This window comes from Typopeltis vanoorti, chromosome 9 (genome assembly GCF_054136105.1).
Source record: "Typopeltis vanoorti isolate ZY-2024b chromosome 9, IOZ_Tvanoo_1.0, whole genome shotgun sequence".
NCBI classification, from domain to species: Eukaryota; Metazoa; Arthropoda; class Arachnida; order Uropygi; family Thelyphonidae; genus Typopeltis; species Typopeltis vanoorti.
The window spans coordinates 66,829,161-66,842,294 of NC_143557.1; the positions used below are offsets into that span (position 1 = coordinate 66,829,161).

Sequence of the window (13,134 nt, forward strand, 5' to 3'; positions counted from 1 at the left end):
ACATTTTTGAGACCACTGTCCTGCTTACTGGAGTCCTGAAGTGGCTTGAAAAAAAGTTCATGTTAGGTTTCTAGAGCAGGGTTTCCATACTATGTAAAAATAATAAAGATAACAAAATATAACCGAAAAAAATTAAATTGAAAAAAAAAATCCTTAGCTCACCAGCGATACAAATGTGCTATAGATTTGCATATAACCTTATCAAAATAAGACAGCATATCTTTCGGTTATTCACCCTAGCGGGTCTATTAATCGCATTTAGCGATAGGCATGTATTATATTGCTAACGACAGCATTTTCTAGTTGTAAACGGTGGGATGGGCGAGGATTCGTGATATTTGAACGATAACTGTTGGACCCTCCTCAGCTGATAAACACATGTTTGATGTTTATCATTTCTCGACATTTGCTCACGTGATTTGAAGGGCGTGCTAGAGAAAAACAAGAACAGCGGAGAAATAAGAGGGATTGTCTCCAGATCAAATCGAATATCAAATTAATCTGTTCGCTAACATTCGAACGAGAGGAGACAAGTCAAACGTGTACCCTTTAAAGCTTCCTTCTCCCCCCCCCTCCCACAAAAAAACTAGTCTCATGTTACTTATTTGTATTATACTACAACTAACTATTGTCGTTTTTCCTTTATTCGTGTATTTTCCCATTATTCTATCCCATGAATCAATGTGCAGCCTTTCTTGGAGGAGAAACACACACACACACACACACACACACACACACAAAATCTCAATCTATTTCTCGTGTCATGCTATATAATAAATATCATTTTTTTGCTTTGATCTATTTTTTTTTTCCTTTTCCCCGTGTAGTATAATAGCAAGAATTTCTAAACTGTATTTTAAGACTGCTATTGTCAGAATCAGTCTTTCGAAGTCAGATTAATTCGTATTCCTATCTTATATTGCTCTGACAACGCTTAATTATTTACCAAGTGGCAAAATCAGAAACAAGATGTATATATAAGCGCTTTCGTTCGATCTTCGTCTTAATTACAGGAATTTTTAATTGGGCTTTTTTTTTTCCAGTTGAAGGGGAGTTATCGATTTCATACCGAAGTAGATGGCTTCTTTTTTTTTTTTTTACCCCGAAACCAGTTTTTTTTTTTTAATCCCACATACAGGTAAATCGGCTGTGAGAACACACGTTATATCTAGACAAAAATACTATTGGCGGTGAGCAGTAGATGCCGTTGTGTGTTGATGGTAGTAGTGTCCTTCTGTAGTTGAAGAATTAAGTAGAGCAGAAGATGAGGTGTGTGTGTGTGTGGAGTAGTGTGCCTCCCCAAGATGACTTCTTGGAGTTGTCATAAATAATATAACTATACTACCGGCCAAGTTGAATGACTAGTGTCCCCGCTTTGAAATTCGATCCTGAGGAAGGAAAAAAAAAAAAAAAGAAAGAAAAAAAGATTCTATAAGTTTCTTTCTTTTCTTTTCTTTTCTTTTCTTTTATTTCTTTTTTTTCAACAGGCTTACATCAGGAAATACTTTTCCAATAAAAAAACTCCTCTAGCATTTTTTTGTTTGGTTGTTTAATACCAATCTCACACGCGAAAGGTCACAAGACATAACATGACAGTGCCATGTGTAGAACAACTAATTAGAGAGGGGGGGGGGGATGGAATCTATTAATGTTTCTTTAGAGCTGGAGGGGGGGGGTTGCATTCATTACAGAAGGCTGTTCCAAAGGAGGCATAGGGAAAGAAAAGGATGAGAGGTTGATTCGATAAGTTTGGAGCTGAACCGTGTATGGATTTTAACCTCTTTTTTTTTTTTTTTTTTTGACGTAGTATCATCAAGTTTGAGAACCACTTAGCTCGTTATCGACAAAACTGAGAGTGATACGCGCAAGGATTAACAAAATGGTGATTTTTTTTCTTTCTTGCGTTTTGCTAATAGCAAGCACCGCGAAGCAGTAATCACCGTTTACACCTAGATCACTTGGTGTTGATTGATTTAAAGTTGACATCATGATTACACGTCGACAATTGTGTAGGTCATCATTTAATCAATTAACAATCTTAGCTGAATGTGTATTCCACCATTTTTCAAAGATTTCATTATCTGCTTTGTACACAAAATTTATCGCAGATAGTGGCAGATTTCGCATGCCTGAGATCTCATGAACAACAAATATCCGTATAATTTACAGAATAACATTTTATATGTTTTATGATAATTAATGTATTTTTTGCAAAGAAACATAAATTTATATTATAACAATATTTATTATAATTAAAATAACTTATAACCATATGTAAAAAGTAAATTATAATTATATTTAAATAATTTATAATTATCATAATATAATATTATAGTTATATAATTGCTATTATAACAATATTTAAAAGTAATTTATTTATTTATGTTTATATGTTATTAATTATGTTTAAAATTGCATGCTATTTTCACGACGACAGGTGAAAATATAATTTTGTAACAGTTACTTAAAGTGCCAAGTCCAAAGCATGCATCTCTGGTGTCTGTTAGTAATCCACGGATATGCTAAATAAAGCGCCACTTTTCTGAATGGATGAACCGACAAGGAGACAGTGAACTGATTTATCATAATACAAGAATAAGCAGAGCCACGAAGTGAAAAAAAAAAAATTAAGCTTACATGTAAACATATATGTAATTATATTCTTCCTAATGAAGATTTTCATTAGCAAGAATATAAATATACCAGCAATCAACATCAAGAGAGTGAATGAAGAAAAAAAAAAAGAAAAAAAAATTCAGCATCTGCATATGAGAATGACTGAATACGTTCTGACCACACTACACGCTATTTATGCAAGCTGGAGAGAAAATTTGTACATCTCAATAATTTTTGTGTAATATTTTAGTCGGAAACTCTGACGTCATAATCGCACGAGATTCACGTGATATCAGCACATGTTTTCCTGAGCCCTAAAAGACAAGGCATGTAATGTGTTTATCGTATTGTTTTCCTGTTAAGTTTGAAACGGTGGTGCTGATTCTTGACAATTTGCTTTTGTAGCATAATTGAATTTTTTTTTAAAATTTTGCTTGTTGCACGCCAACTCATGATAGGTAACTGCTTTAAGAAATTTGTAAATTTTCGTTGTGGCGTAATTTTATTGTTTACGCTGCGGTTATTGGTTGCTGTGGACGCCGGTATTTTGCAAACTCATGCTACCTATTATCCTGTGATTTTAGGTAAGATATTTGTTTTCCTGAAATGCTTTGTGATGTAATTCAAATATTAATCAGTCACATTAGTCTATGTTTACCCAATTCTTGTTTATTAGTAGAACACATCTCATTTCTAAAATATAATACATAAGAAGTATATTTATTGATTTTTTTTTAGTTCATATAATCAAATTAAGAATTTGTAGTACCAAAGAAGTTTAAATCTGCAGAAATTTGATGTGAAACTTGTAGCTAGCTTCAAGTTTGAGAAATAAATAAACAGAAACAGAAGATACGGTTTTATCTGTCTTTTTTTATTTTTTTTTTTTAAGTCTGGTCGTTATCACATCCTTCCAGAAGATACCCGAGAGATCTTTTGAATTCTCTTAACACAATTACTGAAGATTATGTTGATTATGCATGTCATTGCATGACTTTCTTAAACGCGTTTTAAAGATTACGGAAGGTTCAGCTCACAAAAAAAAAAAAAAAAATACATGCAGATGCAAGAACATGTTAAAATCTTAAATAACAATGTCTGTGCTCTATTTCCTCCCTGAAATTTTTAAGTATTTCTAGTAGAAAGCCTAGAATTTAACTCGGGATGCTTCCGAATTACTATTAACACAGCCATAGTTAAACTATGTTAGTTTTTGAAGTTAACAGCAGATTCTATATTAAAAAAAAAACCCTCACTTTTCAATTTGTTGCAATGAAACATAGCAGGTCTTTTCCGTTTGAAGGTGTGTTGGGTAGGGATCCCAGACGTCCCGTATTTTACGGCCGTTTTACGAAATTCATTCTTAAGAAAAGTATTGCAAGAGTGAGCAAGACTGATTGATTAATAAGAATATTGTCAGGTGAGAAGAGCATTACTGTATTAACAATCTATTTTGTATCTATAATAGTAAGTAAAAAACCATTTGAAGGTAACTTAAAGTGGCTTAATGAAAATATGCAGCCTAACAATTGGATTTACTATTTGTTTACTTATACTTAGTAAAGTATTTCTAGTTGTGTTCATAGTAAACCTTACCATGCAATCATTTTGTAAGACTGGCATATGTGATGGATGCGCATACTAAACTTTCACCCTCAGTCATAAGTGTCCCGTAATTTTTTTCCAATGTATCTGGGATCCCTAGTGTTGGGTATCCAAGGCATCACATCTGATTGGTCATACTCTTGATTACAGATGTATTTTTTGTTTTTCCAAATATATATTGTCAGATCTTCCAGTCTTCGCATACTAAGCCTACCTTGCAGGAACGAGAAACCCTATGCACACCAGGAACTGAGAGGATGGAGTCAGTACTTAGGGAAATGGATGGGGGATAGCCAGTTTGGAATAGGGCTTGATGGCAGAACAGAGATTGTATTTTTACATTCTGGCTATTTTTTCTGATATACATCAGGCTATGAATAATGATCTCATCACTATAATTTGTAAATAGAGAATTTTAGGATTAGGGAAAGGGTTAAGTAATTCCTTAATTTTGTTAAAATTATAGTCATTAGATTAAGGTGTTGTATACACAGTTAAGTTTGCCCGTGACAGGTGCCTCATTGGAACAGACTAATGACTCTACTAATAAGCATTTTAATGATACCATACTATTGGGAGGGATGGAGGAAATTTATAAAGTGTGTGAAGATATATAGAGTGTGAGTAGGTTTTCTTTATACTACAAAAGAGAGGTTACTGTTGACAAGATTTGTTATTAAGGTATCTCATAAAATTAGACTATTGTTAATCTCATTTTTTCCTGTAGTAACATGGATTCTTTGATGTTGACTGCATTGATAAACAGAGATATCTTCAAACCATGAGGCCAAATTGAGAACACATCATATATTTTAGATGGAATCTGCTTTTCAAAATTCTTCATGTAAAAATTGGCAAGGTGAGGTTTGGGGATCCATCTGTTTTGTTTCTTCCAAGGCAAGTAACCTGCATTGATTTTCAGGGGGAGTAGAGATCTGTGATATGTCCAGTGGGAGGGGTGAACTTTTTTAAAAATGCAAAGATGTCATTGAAGGGAATAGTGGTGAAGAGAGAAGTGATGTTATTACCGACCATAATATCAGAACCATTTACATTTTTGATATTTCCAAAAATTAAAATTTCTGTCATTATTGACGCTTCTACAACATAAGGAATTTATATATATACTGGGGGGGCTCTTCCCCTGCCTATGCCCCCCCCCCCCCCCCCCCCCCCCCCGAGTTCCGGGCTGGTAAGCCAGAGACAAAAAACATGACATAAAAACGTTTCAAATTTTGGCTTATCTTTTTATATACATAGATTAGATATATATATAATATATATGTTAAAGATGCCAAGCTATTTTAAACTTGGTTTTACTCCATTTCCAAAGTAAGCAGACAGACAAATAAGTCAAGTTTGCACCTGCACGTATTGCAAGTCTATCTGACCCTCAAAGTAGTGCAAGTCAAGGCAACTCATGGTAAAGGTAGAATAAGCTCTGATCACTATTCTTAATATTTACCTTAATGCACAGCCCATCTCCTTGAGAAGATGTATGATGCTATGTATTAAAGGCAAGGGGCCACTACCCAGACCGGTTTAAAAAAAAAAGGCTAAATGAAGCATTCATCAATGTCCTTAGTCTTGGCCACAACTCTAGACAAGTACCATTATTAGATGTGATGTGTCACATAGACTGTGGTGCCTGCAGTTTGGTTTCAGATATTGCTAATCACAATGGGCCTGATTACTAACATTTTTATATGAGCTTTGTTCTCCCTACAAAGTAATCCAGATCTTTGCTCATAGCACTCTATAGAAAAATAAAAATATAGTCATCACTAAAGGTGACAAGGGTAATGCTACTATAGTCCTCAACATCCCTGAATATAACTGTAAAATGGATGTTATGCTCAGCAACTCATCTGCTTATATTTCTTTAGATCATGATCCTAAACTAAAACTTTTGACTTCCCATCTCCTTCCTCCTCTCAGATATACAAATAATCTGAAATTAACAAACCCAATAATCCTCTTAGGCTAATAGTAGACATTATTGATTTCCTCTCTTATAGATTAACCAAACAATTGGCCAAATGTCTTGCTCCACTCATTGGACATACTACTTCTTACATTAAAAATTCCACCATTTTAAAGCTTCTGTCAAAAATTTTATTTTAAAAGATTCTGATATTATGATCTGCTTTTAACATCAGTTCTCTCTTCACCACTATCCTCTTGAATTACACACCTTAGCACTATTAAGAAACATTTTTGTTTCTGATATCATAGAGCTCTACTCCTTTGCTATTCATGCAGGTTATTTCTCTTATGGGAACAAAATATACGAAGGGAATAACAATGGTTCTACTCTCTCACATTCCCTGGCAATTTTTAATTGGGAAGTTTTGAAAACCATGTCCTTGACATATGCTTACTTAAGGCTTCTGTCTGGCTAAGATATATTGATAACATGTTTTTGTTTAGGCCTTATCGTCTAGACCAATGATTCCCAAAGTATGTGGTACCCCCCCCCCCCCCGGTGGGCGGTTTGATTACTTAAGGAGGCGCTAAGAGGCAAGCAGACAACAGGGGTGCACTGAAGGTGTGCTGCAAAATGCTGAAATGTGCAATAATTAATTGCGGCTGTTTTATTATTATTGTTATTGTTATTTTTAAGACATTTTTTGTTGTTTTCCATGTTGTTGTTTTCCAAGACATTTTTCGAGTTTTTTGTTGGTAATTTTTGAAGTGGTCCTTTTTTACCTTAATAGTATTGAGTGTGTTATAATGTATTTTCCCATATTCCTATTTACTGAACAAAAATGTGAAGCGTTTAGCTATGTAAGTGTTGTGTCACAGCTTGGCAAATTATAGGTTCTGTTATATTGTGAGAATATAAAGATAAAGATTATTATTTATAAAAACTGCTTTCAAATATGTATGTACGCTTATTTCTGCATGTTCCAGAATAGAAATGGCAGATGCAGATATGTCATAGAAGAAATGTAGGCAGTATAGCTTTGAATACCTAAAATGTGGATGTATACCAGCACCAACAAACCAGCAGCTGCCAATGTGCCAAGTTGTGAAAGGGTCTTCTCAAATGAGGCCATGAAGCCTTCCAAAATAATTGAACATTTGAAGAAGGTACATCCTGACAAGGCAAGTAGATCAAGGATTTACTTTCGTTGGAAGTTCCAGATTAGATAATAAATCCATTTTCCGATACTGAGGTAGTGGGAGGAAAAACTAATTGAACTGCAAAATGACTTTGAGCTGATGCCAAAATTTAAGAAATCTTATGAAGAGTTTTGGTTGTAGAAAGAGATCTCTGCTCTTTCTGCAAAGAGATTTCAAAGCCGAATAGAGAAACTACAAGAGTTTCATGCCGAATATAGAAACTATAAAAGTTTTGGCAGATCCAAGGGTAAGCAAACCTTTTATGACAGGAGCAACTCGTAATAAAGATAGAGTAAGGTCTGATCATTATCCTTAGTATTTCTCATAATATAAAACACATCTCCTAGTGGACGTGTATGATGTTATGCATGTCCACTAGGAGATGTCTTTTACATTATGGGAAATACTAAGGATAGTGATCAGTATTACTCCACTTTTACTACGAGTTGCTCCTGTCATGAAAGGTTTGCTTACGCTTTGATCTGCCGAAACTTTATAGTTTCTATATTCGGTATGAAACATTTGTAGTTCACTGAAACTCTTGTAGTTTCTCTGTTCGGCTTTGAAATAATGTTGGATTCAATATCCACTTAATTTGAATAAGACTCCAGATAACTCAATGGAGATTTAAGACTACTGCTAAGTTATATTAAACTAGACATAGGAAAACTGTCTCCATGAAGTCCATCACTCCATGAAGCCCATCCATCACATTAAAGATTTTCAAAACATTCAAGTCAATAGCTGCTATTGAATAGCCTTATAATACAATGTTTTATTAGATTTTAATGTAAAGTTGCTATTAAAGTTAAATGTTTTTTTTTTTTTTTGGATTTAAAATAAATTTAAATTATAAATTAATATATGTTTTTAAAATGTTATTACTGTTCCTGTGGGTTGTGTGAATCGCTTTTCTGAATGTAGGGTCGATTCAGGTAAGACACGGGGCACTGACGATGAGTTTATGGATTTGAGGGGGGCGGTGGCCTGAAAAAGTTTGGGAACCACTGGTCTAGACAATCAACATCCAAGATCCACTTTACTATGGGGGGCGGGGGAACACAGGTTAGCAACAGTCTAGTCTTGAGAAGGTTAACAAGGCTAGCTCTTTTAGACAATTTAATAACACATCTTTCAAATACTTCTCTTTTAGAGTATACAGACACCTACTCACACTGGTAGATATAAAAGATGTGTGTGTGGTGAATATTGTTGGCACTCTTACTGAAGAGCAATCATTCTGTTTCATTGAGGCATCTGTCACAGCTGAATGTAACTATATATGCCACACTTTTTTTTATCTAATGCCTGTAGTTACAACAGAAATAACAAAATACTCGTAATTAAATTTAATGGAATGAATAAAGCGCACAGAAATAATTAAACTACATGTTTAATTGTTCCAATGTTTCATCTCTGTCACAGAGACATCTTCAGGAATACAATATAAAAAGTGTATTAATACATAATAAGTGAAAGAAATTAGACCATTTTAAGCCTAAAGTCTTATGGGGTGTGGGGGGATATCCTGTATGGGTGCTGTTGTGTGAGAGATCTAACCAGTGCCGGCTCGAGGGTATGCGGTGCCCCTAGGCCAGTTATCAACGCATTGTAAGACAAGACAGGCAGGCTTCATAAAATTCTTTATTGTTAAAAGCAGTTTATCGTTATTGCTAAAAAAAAGTGCATATAGAGCATTTTGAGGGGCACTGCTCGTACCACCAATGCTTCGACTATTACTGTTACTTCGACTAATAGTAGCTGCCATAGTGCAATTGGAAGAATAGTGGAATGTTATGCCCTTCGATTGGAAAAGACCTGGGTTTGATCCTCGTCGTGATGAGGGGAATCCTTATATGGGCTTTTTCAGTTGAAGGTGAGTTAGTCGATCTCATATGGTGGAAGCAGGGTTTTTTTTTCTCCCAGAAACTTAGGTTTTTCATCCTGTGTACAGACAAATCAGCCTTCAGAACACACACACATTTACAGACAAAAAAAATATACTGTTGTTGGTGATGATGGGTGATAGATGGTGTGGATGTAGTAGTGTCGTAGTTGGAGAATTAAGTAGTAGTGGAGAGGATGAGATGTATTTAGTGAAGTAGAGTAGTGTGCCATCCCATGATGAGTCTTTGGACTCCCTCGAGGTGTCATGTAGCAATAATAATAATACTATAATTTTATTTTACATTGTTGGTTACCCAAAGCCATTGCACCCCTAGGCCAGTGCCTCTTGTGTCTAAGCCGGCCCTATGTCTAAGAATTAAAGTTCCTAAATCTTGGAAAGTTTAATATAACTGTATTTGTTTAGATTAGACTGCTTTTTTAAATCTGCTGCTGATTCTAAAAATAGTCTTTCAAGTTTTGTATTTACTGTCATGAAGCATAGGAGTTTTTATTTGTAGTGTGGGTTTGAAAGCAGCTTAGAGATTATCCAAGGCATGGTCATAGTCAGCTTCAGAATTATAATTTTAATATTGTATTCCAGAAGATATTGCTGTGACAGATACAAAATATTTCAACAATTAAACCTGTTATTTAATTTTCTGTGCTGCATTCATTCCATTAAATTTAGTTATAAGTGTAAACCAGCACCTAAGCCTAAATGCATGTTTAAATAACAAATACTTAATCTTTCCTCTAATCCTAGATCTTTTACATACAGATTATTATAATGTGATTACCATTCCCCGCATCCAGGATATAAAAAAAAAAAGGGAAAAAAATACAATCTCTACACTGCCTTTAAGTCCTACTTGAAACTGCGACTGCCCTTACCATCCATTTCCTTAAGGACCAACGATTCTTTGCATGTATGGTTACTTGTTCCTAGAGCAAAGGGCAGACAGGAAGATGCGAGTCTTTTTCAGAATCTGTAGCTACCCTTAAAAACCTAATTTAAATAAGTAGGAATTAGTTTAACTCCCCAACAGTAATTCTGAGCAATAAATACAAGATCTCATATTCAGACAGTTACATAAGGAAAAAGGAGTAGTATCCTAGTACTCAATACTAAATATGAAGATAATTCTCTTGAATAGCAGGCAGTATTAAGTAGAATGATGTGGGCAAATATCAGAATAGGCAACTGGACAATGAAACTTATTTGTGTCTAAAGGTCCCACAGAAGGTTCTACTAAGGAAGAAATTGAGGCATTAGAAAAGGCAGCTGAAGGAATGATTACAAGACATATAGAAATGTTTTGGGAAAACTTAGAGCAAGTCTAATAATCATGGAAAGTGCCTGTTAGATTTCTGTTCAGGACATGTATTAGTTATTACAAATACCATGCTCCAACATAAACTTTTGCACAAATTCATTGAGAGAGAAGATGCAAGAAATAGGAAAAGTCTCATTGATTGTGTTATGTTATGATATCTTCTTGACAGGTTTAGGCCACAAGAGCATACAGAAGATTTTAAATTGGAAGTGATTACCATTTGGTTTTGAGTGGAATAAAATTGAATTTCTTATTGAAAAGAAGAATGTGTAAGAAACAAATCAAAGTTGATCAGCTTTCAGAGATGAACTGTAAACTCAAATGTTATTCAGGAAAAAAACAAAACAAATTGAAAACAAGAATCAGTACTTAGAAATTTGTTGGCAAACCCTAAAGAAATGACTTATTCAGCCAGAGAGGCATGTGGTGAGGTTTTCTATAAGTACAGAAAAATTAGAACTCCATGGTGGACTTGGGAAGTGAAAGAGGCAATCAAGGAAAAGAAAGCATATCGAAAGTTCCTGGTAAGTAGATCAGCTTATGCTCTGAGAGAATACAGAGAAAAATGTAGGAAAGTGAAGCATTGTGTAACTAAGCAATGAATACAAGATGTTATATTCAGCAATTACAATAAGGGAAAAGGAGCAGTAGTAAACAGAAGTCATGGGAAGACATAACATAGAAAATAAATTTTAGGAAGGTGGGTAAAATATTCTAGAAGCTATCAAAAAACCTCGGAAATGGGAGAAAGAGTACTGTAAAAGGAATCGAAGATAATAAAGGTGACGTGAAAACTGAAAATATTTTAGATATCTAGAATGATTATTTTGAAAGATTGCTAAATGAAACAAGAAGGGACAGCATGGTTTTAGAAAATACTCAATAGGAATGCAATCAGGAAAATATATATATCAGTACTTGAAGTAGAAAAACCTATCAAAAACTTCAAATATGGAAAGACAGTTGGTGGTAGATGATATTTGACCACAAGTGCTCAAATATGGAAGTATAAAAGCTTTACAGTGGCTGCACTGCAATTCAAAACCTAGTTAGAGGATTGATTTTTGGATGATTAGAATAGTTCTCATAATACCATCTATAAAAAGGGAAATAAAACTTAATGTGAGCATTACAGAGGAATTTCCCTACTGAGTGTGCCTGGTAAAATTTATGCAAGTATACTTGAGAAACAGCTTAGTGTGGAAGTGAAGCTTAGAGAAGAACAAGCTGGATTCAGGACAAATGGGTTCTAAGGATGAAATTTTCACTTGAAGATAAATAGTGGAGAAGTCATGAGAATCTAACAAGGATCTGTATTTAAGTTTTTTTTTTTCCAGATCTGGAAACTATCATATCTGTAGATATGGTATAGCAGGACATTGTATTGAGAAATATATAGTCTGTAGTTGAATCGAAAGTGAGCAGTTAGAATTGAAGGAGGTACAGGAAGATGGTTTGATGTTAAATCAGGTGTGAGACAAAAATGCATGTTATTCCCCCTGTTATTCATAAACTATATGAATCACATTATGAAAGAAATTGATATTAACCTAATATCAAAATTGGAGATGCTAATCTCAGTTATGGACAGGTCTTCTGGCCCTATAACAAGATCCAACATTCGCATACCCCCCCCCCCCCCCCAAGTCCCCTATGTCTTGCAGTATGTGTATCAATTCATTTCCTTTTTGCCATGTGATCTTTCTTCCTTCCAATCTATATGTCTGAAGTTGAATCCCCTATAATAATTACTTTCCTTGCACTCAGTGTACTAATTTACTGATGCATGCTTCCACATCATTCCTAGCATCCCCTGACCTATAGTAGCAACCAATTATGTATTTTGTCCTATTGGCCCCAATCTCGCACCACATTGTTTCAAAAGAATCTCCCTCTGCCTGACTGACTCCTAATCTTGTTGGCTGCAATTCATCTGTTATCATCAGCAGTATCTCACCCCTTGTCCTGTCTACTCTATCCTTTCTGAAAATACTAAATCCATCACATTCTATCCCTGTAACTGTCATCTGTTAGCCAAGTTTCACTGCCTATAACTTTTGGTGAGGTTGTACTAACCAATGCCAAAAACTTTTTCCCTCTTATTCCTTCATGCTTCTAGCATTAGTATAAACTGTAGCATCCCCTTAAGACCCCAACCACCTTTACATCCTGAATTGATAACCCCATTTGATATTGTTGCCTGAGAGACTAGATTCCAAATTTTTGTTTTGTCATTAACACACTTATTTGCTTCATGGATGCCTACACTCACACACTCTTTGACATCCACCCTAATTGTTTTAGTTTTCCTGACTTTGTGCTTTCACACTTTCAGTGAACAAAGCTCTCTCTATCGATCGATCGATATATATATATATATATATATATATATATATATATATATATATACACACACCAAATCCATTTCAGTGCAGTCCATCAGCATTGTATAAATCTTTCCATCCATCAAAATCAGGCCATAGGTTCACAAACTCTACAGCATTCCTTCACAACCTGTGTGTATTGAGTCATTAGTTATCCTCACTCTCTTCGGTTCACCTCTCTC

The 13,134-nt window shown here is 34.7% G+C and overlaps 1 protein-coding gene across 1 annotated transcript in view; it reads left to right on the forward strand.

Moving 5' to 3' along the window:
• The first annotated feature begins 2,949 nt into the window (after positions 1 to 2,949).
• LOC150103112 (lysosomal phospholipase A and acyltransferase-like) overlaps positions 2,950 to 13,134 on the forward strand; it is a 66,214-nt gene continuing 56,029 nt past the window's right edge. The window contains exon 1 of the mRNA XM_090397360.1: positions 2,950 to 3,200. Coding sequence (XP_090253486.1) covers positions 3,068 to 3,200 — 133 coding nt within the window. The 5' untranslated portion in view covers positions 2,950 to 3,067. The remainder of the gene's footprint in view (positions 3,201 to 13,134) is intronic.